Below are 18,766 nucleotides of genomic sequence, written 5' to 3' on the forward strand. Positions count from 1 at the left end.
CCGATGGAAACAGAAGGCTGCTTTGATAGACAGCTGAACTGCCTTATCAAAGGGCAGGATTCAGTGAACCGCGCAAGGCGGGAAATGGGAGATTTCCCGCCAAGAGCTAAGTCGAATTTATGAATTAATGATAAAGCTGGAGAAACTCAGCAGGTCAAACAGAACATTATTATTTATACAGCAAATCTAAACATGCACGAATAAAAACACAATGCTGGAGAAACTCAACACATCTGACAGTGTATTTTATATTAGCAAATATATAGAAACAGACAACGTTTCAGGCTTGAACCCTTGATCAGAGTAGTTTGACCTGCTGACTTTCGCCAGCATTGTGCCTTTACTTGAACCACCATGTTCTGCAGACTTCCGTGTTTTACATTTTAATCAGAATTTATCGTTACGAACCAGTCATGAAATTCGCGGTCTTGCGGCAGCATCAATAGTGCAAACATTTCGTGTTTTACCTCGAGCTGCTGAATAAGTGGCTCCACTTTGGTTATTGCTGACAAGTGAAAGGACAATATATCAGCACTGCCGGAAATATTCAGATGACCAGGCGGTAGATGCAAAGCGACAAGCGGCGCATTCCTGACAGATGTTCGGGAAAGACAAAAAGAAAAGCCCAATGCTGCAGATGCTGGCGGCTCGAGTTAAAAGCGGGCTGCTGGAAGATTTTTTAAAAATTTCCAAAAATATACTTTATTCACAATAAAATGTCTACAAAACAAGAAAACCGTTGAAGATTTGTTTTATATTGATAGTGTCGGTCATGCTAACACACCGTTACCACCACTGTTTTGGACCAGGCAAGCAGCGACCCTCCGCAATGCAAGTTGAGACTCAAATGCTCCTTCCTGATGAATGAGTTTGCAGGACGGACGGAGAGCGCCTCCACGCATGCGCAGCGCCGGCTTCCCGTCGCCTCGCCCAACACGGGCGGCTCAAACTGACGCATGCGCACTGTTTCCCCGGGGGGGGGGGTTGGAGAAATGAAGTCGTGACCCCGAGATGTGGGAGCCGTAAGCGGGCATCGTCTTCCCATCGCAGGTGGAGCGCGCGTGATGGCGGCAGCGGCCTGGGCTCCAACCAGTGAGTGAGCGCGCGCGTGTGAGGGGGCAGTGAGGGAGGGAGCGCGAGGGGCGGGGGGGGGGGTGTTGGAAGAACGGGCCAGATGAGTGCATGGAGGCGACGGTCAGACTGGGAGCGCTTATTTGCCAAGAGGGGCAAATTTTTTGGGGGGGGGATGGGGAGGAGGGGTAGTGAGGGGGGATGGGGAGGGAGGAGGGGTAGTGAGGGGGGATGGGGAGGGAGGAGGGGTAGTGAGGGGGGATGGGGAGGGAGGAGGGGTAGTGAGGGGGGATGGGGAGGGAGGAGGGGTAGTGAGGGGGGATAGGGAGGAGGGGTAGTGAGGGGGGATGGGGAGGGAGGAGGGGTAGTGAGGGGGGATGGGGAGGGAGGAGGGGTAGTGAGGGGGGAGGGAGGAGGGGTAGTGAGGGGGGAGGGAGGAGGGGTAGTGAGGGGGGAGGGAGGAGGGGTAGTGAGGGGGGATGGGGAGGGAGGAGGGGTAGTGAGGGGGGATGGGGAGGGAGGAGGGGTAGTGAGGGGGGATGGGGAGGGAGGAGGGGTAGTGAGGGGGGATGGGGAGGGAGGAGGGGTAGTGAGGGGGGATGGGGAGGGAGGAGGGGTAGTGAGGGGGGATGGGGAGGAGGGGTAGTGAGGGAGGAGGGGTAGTGAGGGAGGAGGGGTAGTGAGGGGGGATGGGGAGGGAGGAGGGGTAGTGAGGGGGGATGGGGAGGGAGGAGGGGTAGTGAGGGGGGATGGGGAGGGAGGAGGGGTAGTGAGGGGGGATGGGGAGGGAGGAGGGGTAGTGAGGGGGGATGGGGAGGGGGGATGGGGAGGGAGGAGGGGTAGTGAGGGGGGATGGGGAGGGAGGAGGGGTAGTGAGGGGGGATGGGGAGGGAGGAGGGGTAGTGAGGGGGGATGGGGAGGGAGGAGGGGTAGTGAGGGGGGATGGGGAGGGAGGAGGGGTAGTGAGGGGGGATGGGGAGGGAGGAGGGGTAGTGAGGGGGGATGGGGAGGGAGGAGGGGTAGTGAGGGGGGATGGGGAGGGAGGAGGGGTAGTGAGGGGGGATGGGGAGGGAGGAGGGGTAGTGAGGGGGGATGGGGAGGGAGGAGGGGTAGTGAGGGGGGATGGGGAGGGAGGAGGGGTAGTGAGGGGGGATGGGGAGGGAGGAGGGGTAGTGAGGGGGGATGGGGAGGGAGGAGGGGTAGTGAGGGGGGATGGGGAGGGAGGAGGGGTAGTGAGGGGGGATGGGGAGGGAGGAGGGGTAGTGAGGGGGGATGGGGAGGGAGGAGGGGTAGTGAGGGGGGATGGGGAGGGAGGAGGGGTAGTGAGGGGGGATGGGGAGGGAGGAGGGGTAGTGAGGGGGGATGGGGAGGGAGGAGGGGTAGTGAGGGGGGATGGGGAGGGAGGAGGGGTAGTGAGGGGGGATGGGGAGGGAGGAGGGGTAGTGAGGGGGGATGGGGAGGGAGGAGGGGTAGTGAGGGGGGATGGGGAGGGAGGAGGGGTAGTGAGGGGGGATGGGGAGGAGGGGTAGTGAGGGGGGATGGGGAGGAGGGGTAGTGAGGGGGGATGGGGAGGAGGGGTAGTGAGGGGGGATGGGGAGGAGGGGTAGTGAGGGGGGATGGGGAGGAGGGGTAGTGAGGGGGGATGGGGAGGAGGGGTAGTGAGGGGGGATGGGGAGGAGGGGTAGTGAGGGGGGATGGGGAGGAGGGGTAGTGAGGGGGGATGGGGAGGAGGGGTAGTGAGGGGGGATGGGGAGGAGGGGTAGTGAGGGGGGATGGGGAGGAGGGGTAGTGAGGGGGGATGGGGAGGAGGGGTAGTGAGGGGGGATGGGGAGGAGGGGTAGTGAGGGGGGATGGGGAGGAGGGGTAGTGAGGGGGGATGGGGAGGAGGGGTAGTGAGGGGGGATGGGGAGGAGGGGTAGTGAGGGGGGATGGGGAGGAGGGGTAGTGAGGGGGATGGGGAGGAGGGGTAGTGAGGGCGGATGGGGAGGAGGGGTAGTGAGGGCGGATGGGGAGGAGGGGTAGTGAGGGCGGATGGGGAGGAGGGGTAGTGAGGGCGGATGGGGAGGAGGGGTAGTGAGGGCGGATGGGGAGGAGGGGTAGTGAGGGCGGATGGGGAGGAGGGGTAGTGAGGGCGGATGGGGAGGAGGGGTAGTGAGGGCGGATGGGGAGGAGGGGTAGTGAGGGCGGATGGGGAGGAGGGGTAGTGAGGGCGGATGGGGAGGAGGGGTAGTGAGGGCGGATGGGGAGGAGGGGTAGTGAGGGCGGATGGGGAGGAGGGGTAGTGAGGGCGGATGGGGAGGAGGGGTAGTGAGGGCGGATGGGGAGGAGGGGTAGTGAGGGCGGATGGGGAGGAGGGGTAGTGAGGGCGGATGGGGAGGAGGGGTAGTGAGGGCGGATGGGGAGGAGGGGTAGTGAGGGCGGATGGGGAGGAGGGGTAGTGAGGGCGGATGGGGAGGAGGGGTAGTGAGGGCGGATGGGGAGGAGGGGTAGTGAGGGCGGATGGGGAGGAGGGGTAGTGAGGGCGGATGGGGAGGAGGGGTAGTGAGGGCGGATGGGGAGGAGGGGTAGTGAGGGCGGATGGGGAGGAGGGGTAGTGAGGGCGGATGGGGAGGAGGGGTAGTGAGGGCGGATGGGGAGGAGGGGTAGTGAGGGCGGATGGGGAGGAGGGGTAGTGAGGGCGGATGGGGAGGAGGGGTAGTGAGGGCGGATGGGGAGGAGGGGTAGTGAGGGCGGATGGGGAGGAGGGGTAGTGAGGGCGGATGGGGAGGAGGGGTAGTGAGGGCGGATGGGGAGGAGGGGTAGTGAGGGCGGATGGGGAGGAGGGGTAGTGAGGGCGGATGGGGAGGAGGGGTAGTGAGGGCGGATGGGGAGGAGGGGTAGTGAGGGCGGATGGGGAGGAGGGGTAGTGAGGGCGGATGGGGAGGAGGGGTAGTGAGGGCGGATGGGGAGGAGGGGTAGTGAGGGCGGATGGGGAGGAGGGGTAGTGAGGGCGGATGGGGAGGAGGGGTAGTGAGGGCGGATGGGGAGGAGGGGTAGTGAGGGCGGATGGGGAGGAGGGGTAGTGAGGGCGGATGGGGAGGAGGGGTAGTGAGGGCGGATGGGGAGGAGGGGTAGTGAGGGCGGATGGGGAGGAGGGGTAGTGAGGGCGGATGGGGAGGAGGGGTAGTGAGGGCGGATGGGGAGGAGGGGTAGTGAGGGCGGATGGGGAGGAGGGGTAGTGAGGGCGGATGGGGAGGAGGGGTAGTGAGGGCGGATGGGGAGGAGGGGTAGTGAGGGCGGATGGGGAGGAGGGGTAGTGAGGGCGGATGGGGAGGAGGGGTAGTGAGGGCGGATGGGGAGGAGGGGTAGTGAGGGCGGATGGGGAGGAGGGGTAGTGAGGGCGGATGGGGAGGAGGGGTAGTGAGGGCGGATGGGGAGGAGGGGTAGTGAGGGCGGATGGGGAGGAGGGGTAGTGAGGGCGGATGGGGAGGAGGGGTAGTGAGGGCGGATGGGGAGGAGGGGTAGTGAGGGCGGATGGGGAGGAGGGGTAGTGAGGGCGGATGGGGAGGAGGGGTAGTGAGGGCGGATGGGGAGGAGGGGTAGTGAGGGCGGATGGGGAGGAGGGGTAGTGAGGGCGGATGGGGAGGAGGGGTAGTGAGGGCGGATGGGGAGGAGGGGTAGTGAGGGCGGATGGGGAGGAGGGGTAGTGAGGGCGGATGGGGAGGAGGGGTAGTGAGGGCGGATGGGGAGGAGGGGTAGTGAGGGCGGATGGGGAGGAGGGGTAGTGAGGGCGGATGGGGAGGAGGGGTAGTGAGGGCGGATGGGGAGGAGGGGTAGTGAGGGCGGATGGGGAGGAGGGGTAGTGAGGGCGGATGGGGAGGAGGGGTAGTGAGGGCGGATGGGGAGGAGGGGTAGTGAGGGCGGATGGGGAGGAGGGGTAGTGAGGGCGGATGGGGAGGAGTTTCTTCCCTCCAATGCAAACCACCTTCTGAAACTTGTCCTTTGGGTACCCAACATGGGTTCCTGGTCACTGTGGTTGAGGTCATCTGCTCTCTCTTCCATGCATGCCATCGTTTGACCTCTGGTTCAAACTTCGATGCGTTGAGTGGAATGTGATGTGGAATTGGTAGAAATGTCTAGTTCTGTATGTCCATCCTAGGGGTACCCCTCAAACAGTGCCCCACATTATGGCAGTCACTACTTCCTTGGGGATCCCAAATCACATCTCTTATTGATTCTTCCTATTTGCACATCCAATGAATATGTAGATCAATATCTCCATGACAGTTGTATCTTCCTTTATCCACACCACTCTATTAAAAAAAAATGGGGGTCTATGGATTACTCCCACCCACATCTGAAAGTTGAAGTTCATTATCACATACAAACTTCTGAACAAATAGTAAGATTATTAAGTATAGTTTGTTTAATACGAAAAGAGGCGACTAAAGTTGTATGAGATGCAAAACAAAAGCTTTTGATATATTCGAAAAGGATTTTTTATTTAAAGTTTTAGGTAAATTTTGTGTTGGATTTAACTTTGTAAATTGGAATAAAGCACTTTACAGAAGTCCTAAAGCAAACCTAATACCCCTAGGATTCAAAATCAGAATTCTCAATTTAAGGGCAAAGTTGGAATTGTCTCATGGCAGATAAGGGTTTTACCAGGCTATTTCCTGCAATGAGATCAAGGAACGCTAGATAAGTTGGGCCTGTGTCCTTTCATGCTCAGAAAATGAGGAAGATATTATTGAAATAAGATCTTAAGGGAGCTCAACAGAAAAGATGTTGAGGTGTTTTTACTGGTGGGAAAATGAGGGGATATAATTTGAATATAAGGAACTGGTTTAAGATTGAAGTATGTAGAAATTTCTTCTTGCTGAGTGGTGAATATCTGGATTTTTGTTGTTGTAGAGAGTTGTTGAGGTGAGGTAAGTTGTAGATCTATTTTGGAAATACTGGAGGATTGAAGGTTATGGGGAAGCAACATAGGAGGAGTTAAAGCCTGTGTAATCAGCCTCAATAATATTGCATGAAAGGGCCGTGTTTTCTTGTTTGTGTTAATTCTGCTTTGCTTTGGTTTCTTTCTTCTCTTTCATTCCCTCTTCCTTCAAGCTTAATTTATCCACAAGCCAATGGTGTCATGTTTGGCGTAGCAGTTAGCACAGCACCTTCACAGAGCCAGTGATCAGGACCTGGGTTCAAATTCTGCACTATAAGGAGTTTGTACGTTCTCTCCGTGTTTCTGTGGGTTTTCTCAGGGGGCTCCGGTTTTCTCCCGCCGTTCAAAATCTACTATTGGTTAATTGGGTGTAAGTTGGGTGGAATGGACTCATGGACCAAAATGGCTTATTACTGTGCTATATGTATGTCTAAATGTCCAGTTCCCTTTTTCTCATTTCCTCTAATCAAAGGATCACCCAGCCTCCCTTCTTGAACTTGTGTTACTTGATATTTATACTACCCTCCTTTATTTTTTAGATCTACATTATCCATCCTCTCCTCAAAAAATCCATCCCAGTCAAACAGACCAGCATTTCATCTCCAGGCTTCCTCATCTCTTGTCTGTGCACATCACATGCTTTACCATACAATTTCCTCCCATAAATTTCATGTTCAATCTCATCAAACTTGTCTCTGTTCTGTCACACTTCAAAGGGAATCTTATAAAAATTATAAATGGCTTTTTGAGCCTGTAACAAAACTAATCTTTCTATCGATCCCTCTGCAACTTTCAACCAGTTGATTAGGCCATCCTCCTGCTCCAAATCCTCATCTCTATTGTCCTAGAGTAGAACTAACTAGTTCTATCTAATTCTTTATAGATTTGCAGCAGATTCTCCTCTTTCTCCTGCACACTTAACCTGTTGGCTTGCTTCAAGATCTGTCAAGTTCAAGTTGTACTGCTACAACCTGACAAAATGGCATTCTTCGGTCCATGGTGTAGAACAGTTCAAACACACAGATATAACATTTGCAGACAAATGACACATGTTCACTGCATATGTACATACTGTACTTTAAAATAAATATTATTAATAGTCACAGATGAAAGTCTGCAGACTCTGTGAAGTAAAAACATAGTGCTGGAGATCGGCAGTTCAAACAGTGTACTTTAAATAGCAAAGATAAAGATACAAAATCAATGTTTTGGGCTTGAGCCCCTCATCCAGGTATGGATGAAGTCACAGAGTTGTTTCAACAGTCTCACTGTTCTTCATCCTTGTGTTCTGGCACTAATATGATGGGAGTAGATGGAAGATGCCATGTGCTGGATAGTAGGGGTCCTCCCTGATTTTGCAAGCCCTCTTTAAACAATGATTATGGTAAATCACATGGATGAGGGGGAGGGAGACTCCAGTGATCCTCTCTGCTGCTTTTACGGTCCTGTTGATTGACGTCTGATCTGATGCTCTATAGTTGCCATATACCAAACTGATGCAGCTGGTCAGGGCCCTCTTGAACGATCTGTCCTTGGAACTCTGTTGTTTCTCATCTGCATAGCAGCCTCATTCATTTAAAACTACTTCTAGTCCCAAGTGTTTCTGGCCTCTCACGAAATTATTCTTGCTGGATGCTTCAAAACAGGGTATAGGAGCTACTTTGCTCAAGATTGGAAGAAGCTGCAGAGGGTAGTGAATACAACTCTAAACATAATGCAAACTTACATCAGAATTTCTCATGGCCTAGGAAAGGTAGCTAATATACTGAAAGCCCCATCAAGCCCCAGGCACATGATCTTCTCCGTCCTGCAAGCACAGACCAACAGGACGCCCTTGCTTGATGCTAATTGATCTTCCTATGTAAATTGTGCTCTTTATACAACTGCATCAGGTTAGAGATAGCTGTTGGTCTGTCCACAGAAGAACCCTTCTCATTGTACTAGGTGTTTGGTGACAAACAAATGCTTTTAATTCTTTTTCTATCTTTAAATATTCTTATTGCTTTCAAGATTCCTTTATTGTCATGTAAAAAAACAGGTGTAATATTACACAAAATTGACTAGGATTTTTTTTTGTTGTTGTCATGTAATAAAACAGAAAATGTGATGTGACATGAAATTTCCTTTAGTCTACTTTTAGACAGACAAAGATTGGCTATCAGCAAAAATTGCCCAATGCCCCTTATAGCTAGAAGAAGAGAGTCCTCTCAGAGACACTGAATGTCCATGACCTCCAGCCTGTAGAGGGATCTGGGGTTTCAGGTCCATGGTTCATTGAAAGTGACCACGCAAGTAGATAGGGTACTAAAAGTGGTGTGTGGTATGCTTGCTTCATTGGGTGGGGTGCTGAGAATAAAAGAACAGAAGTTATTTTGCAACTCTATAAAACTGGTTAGGCCTGACTTGGAGGAATACTGTGTGGAATTCTGGTCGCCCCATTAGAGAAAGAACGTTGAGGCTTCAAAAAGGATACAAGAGGTATACTAGCATGTTGTTTGGTTTCGAGGGTATGAATTGTGCAGAGAGAATGGACAGATTTGCATTGGTTTCACTGGAGCATTGGATGCTGAGGAGACATCAATGTTTATGAAATCACACGCTCAGGTTTTTCTCTTCAGAGCGACGAAAGATGACTCAGTAGAGGTACACAAGGTTCAGAGGGGCTTAGATAGGGTGGACAGCCAGCACATTTATCCCTGGTGAGAATAGCAAATACCAGAGGACATTTGTTTAAGGTGATTGAAGGAAAGTTTTATGGAAGATGTTACAGAGTGGTGAGTGCCTGGAATGCATTACCAGCCGTGGTGGTGGAGGCAAAAATAGGGATATTCAAAGACTTTTAGTAAGCAAATGGATGCAAGAAAAATGGAGGGTTATGGATGTGAGGTAGGGAAAAATTGCAGTAGATTGCCGTGGAGTAGGTTTATATGGGTTGGCACAATGTCATGGACTGAAGGACTTGTAATGTGTTGCAATGTTCAATGGTCTATATGCATTTTCTTAAACGCTCTGGGCTGCCACTTCTAAGTTACTGTCTCCTGAGATTTAATAATCTTACAAATTTCTATTAATTTTGGTGAATCCAAGTCAATTTAAAAAATTGGACACAATAGCTGAAATAAATATATCCAATAAATTTTACTTTGCTTGGCTATCTCAAGTGTTGCAGTGTTGTAACATTGGATTCTTTTAATATTCCTTTTAGGATTTTTGACTTTTCCACAAACAGCCTTAATTGCTCTGAGATGTGCGTCCAAAAAGGCTGGCGGCAGCTCTAAAAATTTGGGAGGCAACAGCCCAGGCCAACGTTATGGATGGAAGAAGGGAGATGGTACGTTTTGGACTTGAAAGGGATAATTCTTGTCTTTACCTGAAGGGTAGGGGGCCTTGAACTACATCTGGATTTGTTACCTAACTTCAGTGGAAGCCAAATAAAATTAATTATTGCATTTGATGTAAAAATAAGTTTCTCACTTGAGAATAGTCTAATAAGTGCAAAAAGGTAACTCGGGAGAGAATGGGTCTCCTTGAAGATTAATGTGAAGGTTGATGTATATGTGTAGAGTCACAGGAGATGGGAGAGGTCTTAAATGAATATTTCTAATCTATATTTAACTAGGAGAAGGTCATGGAAGCTAGTGAATTCAAGGGGGAAAATAGCAAGTTCAGCAAAATCTGCTTGAGGGGGAAATGGTGAAGGTTTTGGCATGAAACCCTTTTGAGACTGGGAGTGTGGAGAAGAAATGCTACTGTGAAGAGGACAAGGTGGGAGACAGAAAGAAGGACAGGAGCCCATATGGGATTAGTCAACCAGGTGGAGTTGATGTGTGATGGACAGAGGCAATAGATTGGCAGATGTCAGACAAAGGGAGAAAGAGGCAAGAAAAGCAAAGGGGGTCAAGTTTCAGTTGGCAGAAATGACAGAGGGTGGTGGGGTGAAAGGTGAGGATGAGGAACCATGTCCCAGTCTGTTTGGAGGGAGGAGGTACAAGCTGAACTCTGAGAGACAGAGGGAATGCAAGAGGTGGCTTAATTGGCCACAATAGAGGGGAGGAGCATTTCTTGAAAATGGAGAATGTCAGATGTCCTAGAATGGAAGGCCTCTTCCTGAGGAGAGTTGCAGCAAAGGTGGAGAGAAGGATGGCATCCTTCCAGGAGACTGGGTGGGAGAAGGTGCAGTCAAGGTAGCTGTGGGAGTCAGTGGGTTACAATAAATGTCTGTTTGTTAATGTGTCTCATGAGACTGAGTCAGAGACTTTTATAAAGGGGAGAGGTGAGGTCTTTAAACCTAGCTACATCTCAAAAGGTATGACTTTTTGACTAGTTTTATGCCTCAGGGATTAGTGCTGGGTGTTTTTCATCATCTGAATTGGAGAATGTCTTATGAAGAAAGGTTGACTGAGCTAGGGTTTTTCTCTTTGGGGCAACAAATGATGAGAGGTGACTTAATATAAAATTCTGAGGGCCTTAGATGGGAAAGGCAGTCAGCACCTTTATCTGGGGTGACAATAGCAAATACCAAAGGATTTCTGTTTGAGTGGAGGGAAGTTTGGGGGAGATGTCAGAGTTGTTTTTTTTTAAATCAGAATAGTGGGTGTCTGGAATACATTGCCAGAGGTGGTAGTGTAGTGGGGATATTCCAAAGACTCTTAGATAAGATGGCTGGAAGAAAAATAGAGGGCTATGGGTGTGGGGTAGGGAAAAATTAGATTATTGTGGAGTAGGTTTACCTAGGTTGGCACAATATTGAGGGCTGAAAGACCTGTACTCTGCTGCAATGTCCTATGTTTTACCTACTGTCTATTAATGATTTGGATGAGAATGTAGTTATCTTGATTAGTAAGTTTGCATAATGATCCCACAATTGGAATTGTAGATAACGAAGAATGATATTTGAGATTGCAGTGGGATCTAGTTAAACTGGGATCTAGAAAAGGAATGGCAGATGGAATTTGTCCTGGAATGGCCAGATTAGGGACTGTCAACATGGCTTTTTTGTGGGGCAGGTCATGATGAGGATAGGGAAATGGATGTTATCTACATGGTCCTTAGTAAGACAATTTGACAAGATCCTTCATGATAAGTTGATTCAGAAGGTCCAGCAATGGGATCCACAGTGAGTTGATCGTTTGGATTCAGAATTGGCTGGCCCATGGAAACTGGAGGGTAGTGATGGAAGGGTTTATTTGGGCTGGGTCAGTGACCAGTGGTGTTCTGCAAGGATTGTTGAGACCCCTGTTTTGTGATATACATAAATGATTTAGATGGAAAAGTAGGTGAGTGGGTTAGTAAGTTTGCAGATTGATTGAGCTGTGTTCAGTGCAGAAAAACTATCAGAGAATACAACAGGAGATAGCTTAGTTACAGATATGGATAGAGAAATGGCTATGGAACTCTGTCACTGTGAATTTTTTAAAAAATCTTCAAGCCTTTTACATGCATTAAGGGCAAAGGGGTAACCAGGGAAGGGGTTCATTAGGGATCAAAATCAATTTCTTGTAAGATGTAATGACTATATTTAGGTTCTGAAAATCATTACATTTTTGGAACTTTTAAAATCAGTTTCTTGCAAAACTGCAATCTAGAACCATTAAGACAGAAGGCCATATTGGATTTGGTATTGAAAAATGAGCAGACTCCACTTTCTTGACCTCCATACCAAAGTTGTCTGGGCTCTCCTCCACATCTCTATTTCTTGCTCTTCAGTTCTCATCCTGTCTCCTCCCTGAAAGACTAAAAAGAATCACAAAGAACTCTTGTAAATGCTGGGATCTTGAGTGAACAAAGAAAAGCTGGAGGTTCTCTGCAGGTCAAGCTACATCCATGGAGAGAAATGGCCAGTGAAGTTTCAGGTTGAGACTAAAGTGGGAAGAGGGTCACATAAAAAGGAATGGAGAGGGGAGGAGGGACCAAGAGTATATAGAACAAATGGTGAGTGGTATGGAGAGTTAAGACCACTGGCATGGCTGAGTTGAGAAAGATCAAATGGGGTAAAAAGAGATCCCTTGAGGTTGCTGCGCAAGTTGATAGGGTGGTTAAAAAGACGGGTTTGCTAGCCTTCAGTTCAGAGATTGAGTTCAAGAGGCATGAGATAATGATGTAGTTCTATGAAACACTGGTTAGACTACACTTGGAGTATTGTGCTCAACTAGCCTCAATGACCTAAGGATGTGGAAGCTTTGGAGAAGGTGTTGATTTACCAGGATTCTGGCTGGATTGGAGAACATGTCTTTTGAAGGAAAGCTAGCTTATCTCTTTATAGAGTGATGGATTTTTTAAGAGGTGACAATAGAGTTGTATAAGATTATGAGAAATGTAGATAAGGTGGACAGCCAGCATCTTTTTCCAGGGAAGTTTTTTTGTACCACACACAGTGGTGGGTACCTGGAATGCATTGCTGGGGGTGGTGATGGAGGATAGAACATTTAAAGGACTGTTAAACAGGCACATGGATGTAAGAAAAATGGAGGGTTATGTGGAGCAAAATGTTAGATTGAACTGGAGTTGGTCAAGATAGATCGGCTGAAGGGCTTATAATGTTCTATGTTCTATAAAAAAGTATGAAAGGAATGGATAAGATCAAAGAATGGCTCCAGCCTGAAATATTGGTGATGTATCTTCACCATTGCTATATAAAGGCACGGTTTGACATAACATAACATAACAATTACAGCACGGAAACAGGCCATTAGGCCCTTCTAGTCTGCACCGAACCAAACACTCCTCTCTAGTCCCACCTCCCTGCACAATGCCCATAACCCTCCATCTTCTTCTCATCCATATACCTGTCCAATCTTTTCTTAAATAATACAATTGACTCCGCCGCCACTATTTCTCCAAGAAGCTCATTCATCACGGCTACCATTCTCTGAGTAAAGAAGTTCCCCCTCATGTTACCTCTAAACCTCTGCCCCTTAATTCTTAACTCATGTCCTCTTGTTTTAATCTTTCCTCCTCTTAACCTGCTGAGTTTCTCCAGCATTTATGTGTTTTTTAACTTAATCACGGTGTCAACAGAATCCTGTGTTTTACCAAAGAAGGGAGGTTATTTCTATTGGCAGGTGAGACCAGAACCAGGGGACAGCCTCAATTTTCGGGGAAGTAGATTTAGGATAGAAATGAGGGGGAACTGAATTTCTCAGACTGTGGTGAATCTGTGAATTCTCTACCACATGAAGCAGTGGAGACTTCTTCATTGAATGTAGTGATGTGAAGCAGACAGATAAGTGGAACTGAGTCAATAGCCAGATCAGCTGTTGAATGGAGGAGTTGGCTCAGTGGGCCAGATATCTTACTCCTGCTTCAATGTTCTGATATCCTTGGTCTCCAACACTGTTCCAACAGAACCAGAACACAAGCTTCAGGCACATCACTTCCTGTGTATATGTTTAGGGCCCAAGGCCTATATGTGGAATTCGACAAGTAGAGTTTTTCCTGTGCAGAAATGGCCTTTTCTGACACAACGCCAGGGCATCCACCTATGACATAAAAAGGAGAGAGAAAAACAAAATTATTATTTCCAGCATTCTCATTTACTTCAGGTTTCTAGCACTAGTTTCATGGATTTTACAGTTGGGACACTAATTTGGAGATCATATTAAAAGATTTCAGCTTTGTCGCATTGGTTCACTGTGAGTGGAAGGGGAAAGCAGGCTCTTCATTACTCAGCTTCATCTTCTCCTTCTGTTTCAGGATGAGCCTCCCTCCAAGATGGAATAATGATGTTTTGCCTTTGTTCCCACAGGGGCTTTTGTTCGCACAGGAAACATTTTGGCAACCCAGCGCCTGATTCGCTGGCACCCAGGAGCAAATGTAAGTTATTCCCATACCATGTGAAGGGAGAAGGTACAGATTGTTGTTAATACATTGTCCTCAATTTGCTGAGGATACTCCCCATTGCCAGTCATGAACCACCAATCTTCACTCTGCTCCCCTCTGACCAAGAGATCTCATTTCAAGTGGAGGAATAACTGGGCTTCTTCACAGCTGAAATGTTACATTATTAACATAATTTCTCCTTTTTTAAATCAAAATGGAGAGAACTGAGAATATTCTTGTGCTTGGGGCAGTCCTGGTTGGATTGGTGGGTAGTGTAGGAAGAGCTACGGCTAAAAAAGGATAAAAAGGGGAGTGGTAATCCTAAAAAAGAATAAAAAGGGAGAGCTACCCCTAAAAAAGGATAAAAGGGGGGTGTTACCTCTAAAAAAGGATAAAAGGGGAGTTACCCCTAAAAAAGGATAAAAAGGGGAGAGCTGCCCCTAAAAAAGGAATAAAAGGGGAGCGTTACCCCATAAAAGGATAAAAGGGGAGTGTTACCCCTAAAAATGGAGAAAAGGGGAGAGCTACCCCTAAAAAAGGATAAGATGCAAAACCTCAACCAACCTGATTTCCAAATAGATCCAAACTGGGTGGTCCAATCTATTGAATCCAAAAGAAGATAAAATGTTTGATTGCCCAGTAATAGGACCAAAAATTTAGCAATGTCCCTATGAGTGTTTCAGTATTTTTTATCTTTGATTTCCAGCCTTAGCTGTGTTTTTAAATTTTTCAGTGTTTGAAACCTTGTTTGACAAGTTACATATTTCTTGTGTAATAAGTTTGTGCCTGTCCTTGTGTGCAGTGCCATGCGTGTTGCACACACCAGAGATCAAACCACCACCATTTATCATTCAAATATTTTATCGAAGCAGATTAATGGATATCAATATAATTTTTCTCTTTCCAGCTGTGTCTCACAGCTGAATATGTTTACAGTGTAACGGTGTCTTCAATTCAGTGTTAATGGATTGATTTTAAAGTACTTTGGACTGTCTGAAGGAGATAAAATTTCTTGTAATTTTAAATTTTTTTTAGATCTACAGCAAGATAACAGGCCATTTTGGCCCATGAGTCTATGCCACCCAATTGACTTATAACCCTGTACGTTTCAAATGCTGGAAGCCAGAGCCCCTGGGGATTCCCAAGTAGATATGGGGAGAACGTACAAACTCCTTACGTACAGTGCAGGATTTGAACCCCAGTGCTGATCGCTGGCACTGTAATAACATTATGCTAACTGCTATGCTAACCATGCTCCCCCAAGGATATTTGTCATGTGTTGCAGTTTTCTTTCCTGTGATGACTGGCAATTTGCTGAGGTGCCCATTCTTGGCTCCTAGTGGGTGAATCTATACTTGGAATTTGAGGGTGTGGGTTATTAATGAGGGCTAATCAAGTGTAAGCTGGATGATAGCACAAATCTGACAATCAAGTTTTTTTTAAAAAAAAAGGGCGAACCACTTTCTCCCAGAAGTCACCAGATGGTGCTCAGTACCATTATTGGTCTCTTCAACTTTGAAATACCATGTATGTTGGCAAACAAGATGGAATTTGAACTTTTAAAATGCCATCCCAAAACTACGGGTCTTCTTGTTTGCCAAGTATAAAATCTGAACCTTAATATCCTGTAGTTTAGTGTCCCCAATGGTGATGGAGAACAGCACAGAACACTCAAATAACTCCTATGGTCCTACCACTAAATATTTTTCAACTGAAATTTGGGTTTGGGAAGCTGGATTAATAGTAATGTTATATTAAAACAATAAATTGTAATTATAAACTTGTCTAACATGTATTAAAATAACAGCACAGCAAACGAAGCTAACACTTGCCTTTTGCAACAGCTGACAAACAGGAAACAGCTAGGGTCCCAGGGTGCTTCTGTTCACACTGCCTCCTCAGTCAAATCACAATAAATCTTGCCGTGACTAGTTACCAGTACTATTAAACTTTTCAGACTGCCGTGTACTTTATGTCAACATTTCTAATACATTGTAGTATATTATACATAAGTAAATCATAAAGTAAATGGTAAAATTATACTCCACCATGTTTGTTTCTGTAAAACAGTGGTTTTTAAACTTTTTCTTTCCATTCGCATTCCACTTTAAGTAATCCCTATGCTACAAGTAAGGAATCAAGGTGGTATGTGAGTGGGGGAGAAAGGTTGAGAACCGCTGCTCTAGACCCAATTGTTACTGAAATATTTTGCTTGAGAAAAATGGCCATTGGCCCATTTCCTATGGAGTTATGAAACTGTCCACATATCGAGTCAATTAGGTTCGATTAAAACGCTGGTTTTCAAATTTTTCTTTCCTCTCACATACCACCTTAAGTAATCCCTATGCCACAGGTGTTCTTTGATCAGTAAGGAATTACTTAAGGTGGTACATGAGTAGAAAGAAGTTTGAAAACCACTGCTGTAAAAGAATTGACGCCTAAGTGACATCACAGGTGTTTACATTACACCAACTGGAAATGTTTGATGCATGTTATGGTCAGTAATTGACAGTATTTTGCCATAACGTGAAATGAATTGGATTTTTTAAAAATAACCAAGACTGTGTTGCGTAACAGCATTACTCTACTGGTGAATGGATGGTTGGTAAGGGACTATTGGGGTAGTAATCTCTCAATGGTAAGTGCCAGTCTTGCGGTAGTCTTGTACGGTGAGTATAACTCAATTTCCACTAAATTTTAAGTGGAAATTCTGGAGGATGTCTTGTACACCCAGTTTCCTTGTACACTGGCGTATACAGTGCTATCAACCCTGCCCCACTCTCCTTCTATCAACCTGGTTTCCCCAGCTAAATGACCTTTCAGATCATTCAGTCTTAGATGAGATGCTTTTACACATACACACTGTTCTTTTTGTTACAGGTAGGAATGGGTCGAAACAAAACTCTTTTTGCTCTTGAAGATGGCATAGTCCGTTATACAAAGGAGGTCTACATCCCCCCACCTCGCAGCCTGGACTCCATGAAAGTTATCTCCAGCCTTCCTAAGGGGGCAGTCCTTTACAAGACATTTATTAATGTTGTCCCTAACAAACAGGAAAGTTACTTTAAGCTTGTGGATATGCTTTGATCTATGCTTTGATCCTGTAGAATGGGTTTACCACTCAGAAGGCTCACTGTTAGAGGGCAAATTTTGATCATTGGAATACCATATTTGGGCAAGGGAAGACTTTGTTCTAACATCTTTCTTTCCCTTCTGTTAGTAGTCGACACTGGCTGAAATAACACGGGTACCAGGGGCTTCTGTTCCTTTTCACGTAATCCTGCACTGAAGATGTTGCTGAATCTGAATTCAAGGCAGAGGCTGCCAGATGGACCATTGTGTGGTTCATTTGAAAGTGTTTTCCAATTAGCCATGTTTCCCACCTCTGTCTTCGTGACTTTACAAAGGTTTTGTTTTCCTTTTGCCGTGGTCCAATCTCGCCAAAGATTTGTCACTTTAGCCGGAGCCATGAGCTCTCTCTCAGATGCAGGTCACAGGTGTTCAAGGTGATTAATGTTAATTCTTGGCTGAAATCAGCTGGTATCTTCAGCTTTGTGTACTTCACAGAAGTGGAATCCCATTTTCACTCTTCTCCAAGTATGACTTGCATGTCTTTAATAAATGTTTTAATCCAGTGTCACCATTTTCTGAATTTACTGTGCCCTTTTCTCAGGAAAGCAGTTGTTTTGGGGTTGTACAGATTCTAGGAGCCCTCTCTGTCTCACTCCACTGGATATCCAAGTGAGCCCTGGCTGAGCTTCCATCTCAGTAGAGCAAGGTGACTGATAAAAGAACCAAGTAACAGGAGGGAAAACATTTGCACACAGCAAATTAGGGTTGGAATGCACGGAATCATTGGGTAAATTCCTTCAGCACCCTCTCCAAAGTCCCATCCTGCCTCATGTTTGGCACGCAAAACTGAACCCTCTCCAATACTCTGCTGGGAGATCCTTGAGAGGTGCCATGAAAATGGTTCATATTGTCTTCCACCTTTGAGTTCTCAAGTGAAGATGCACAGTATTGTCACTGAGTATCTAGCTCACTCAAAAAGACAGTGCTTTGTTGCATCCCAAATAGATCCTTGTGATCATGTCCAGTGAGACTACAAATGTAAACCCTTCTGCACAAAATCCCTCCCCCCAACCATTTCTCAACTTCATAAAATATACATGAGGAAAAATTGCCTTCTGATGTTTCCTTTCCAATGCCAGCATTGTGCTCAGTTATTGTGGGAGGACTGAACAGGATGGGCAAAATTAGATTGGAGCAGGGGAAACGCATCTGCAGACCTCACTTCATAGTACTGAGGCTGAGGAAGAGAGATGTGTCATTGTTCAAGATTGGATTGCTTTGGAGTGAGGGGAAAAATGTTAAAACAATGTGGGAGTAGGCTTACAATAGCTTGGTTGGAGGCTGAGAGCCAGCACAATACTGGATCAGGTGGCCTATTTACGGTTGACTTATTAGTCTCTCTGTATATTGGCTGCAAAAGGAATAGTTTTAACACTTATTTAGTAACCACAGACTCAGCTGCTTACAGAAGTACTTACTGTACCTTGAGGATGAGGAGCAGACTTCAGACCTATATAATCTTCAGAATACTGTGGCTTCCATATTATCCTCACTTGATTGGATGGAGAAATTAAAGCCTTTTTATGTTCTTGGATATAATCAGACCCACCCTGTGGTAGAGCTACACAGAAAGCTCCTGCTTCACATGAAGGAACCAGTGAAGAGCTAATGGGGTTACATGGCATATTATTATTGGGCACACTGACGTTGGGGAAGAAATGGAAGACATCGGTGACTGCTGGATGTGGGGTGAGGGCATATCACCCCCGTTCACAGCTGATAACACTTGCTGCAGAGACTTGTGTATGAACCAAGAAGGCCGTGGGATCCACATTAAATCCACAATACCAAGCTTTACTAACCGTAGAAAAAAGTGGCAAATTG

The 18,766-nt window shown here is 47.1% G+C and overlaps 2 protein-coding genes across 2 annotated transcripts in view; one reads left to right on the top strand and one right to left on the bottom strand.

Moving 5' to 3' along the window:
• Positions 1–956: 956 nt before the first annotated feature.
• mrpl27 (mitochondrial ribosomal protein L27) lies at positions 957–17,450 on the top strand. Its single transcript, XM_069929395.1, has 4 exons — positions 957–1,092; positions 9,198–9,323; positions 13,737–13,804; positions 16,691–17,450. The coding sequence occupies exons 1-4, from the start codon at positions 1,065–1,067 to the stop codon at positions 16,895–16,897; spliced, it is 429 nt and encodes a 142-aa protein (XP_069785496.1). The 5' UTR covers positions 957–1,064; the 3' UTR covers positions 16,898–17,450.
• LOC138759262 (protein HEATR9-like) overlaps positions 12,915–18,766 on the bottom strand; it is a 62,266-nt gene continuing 56,414 nt past the window's right edge. The window contains exon 10 of the mRNA XM_069929391.1: positions 12,915–13,470. Within this exon, the coding sequence (XP_069785492.1) occupies positions 13,395–13,470 (76 nt within the window). The 3' untranslated portion in view covers positions 12,915–13,394. The remainder of the gene's footprint in view (positions 13,471–18,766) is intronic.

This window comes from Narcine bancroftii, chromosome 3 (genome assembly GCF_036971445.1).
Source record: "Narcine bancroftii isolate sNarBan1 chromosome 3, sNarBan1.hap1, whole genome shotgun sequence".
Taxonomy (NCBI): domain Eukaryota; kingdom Metazoa; phylum Chordata; class Chondrichthyes; order Torpediniformes; family Narcinidae; genus Narcine; species Narcine bancroftii.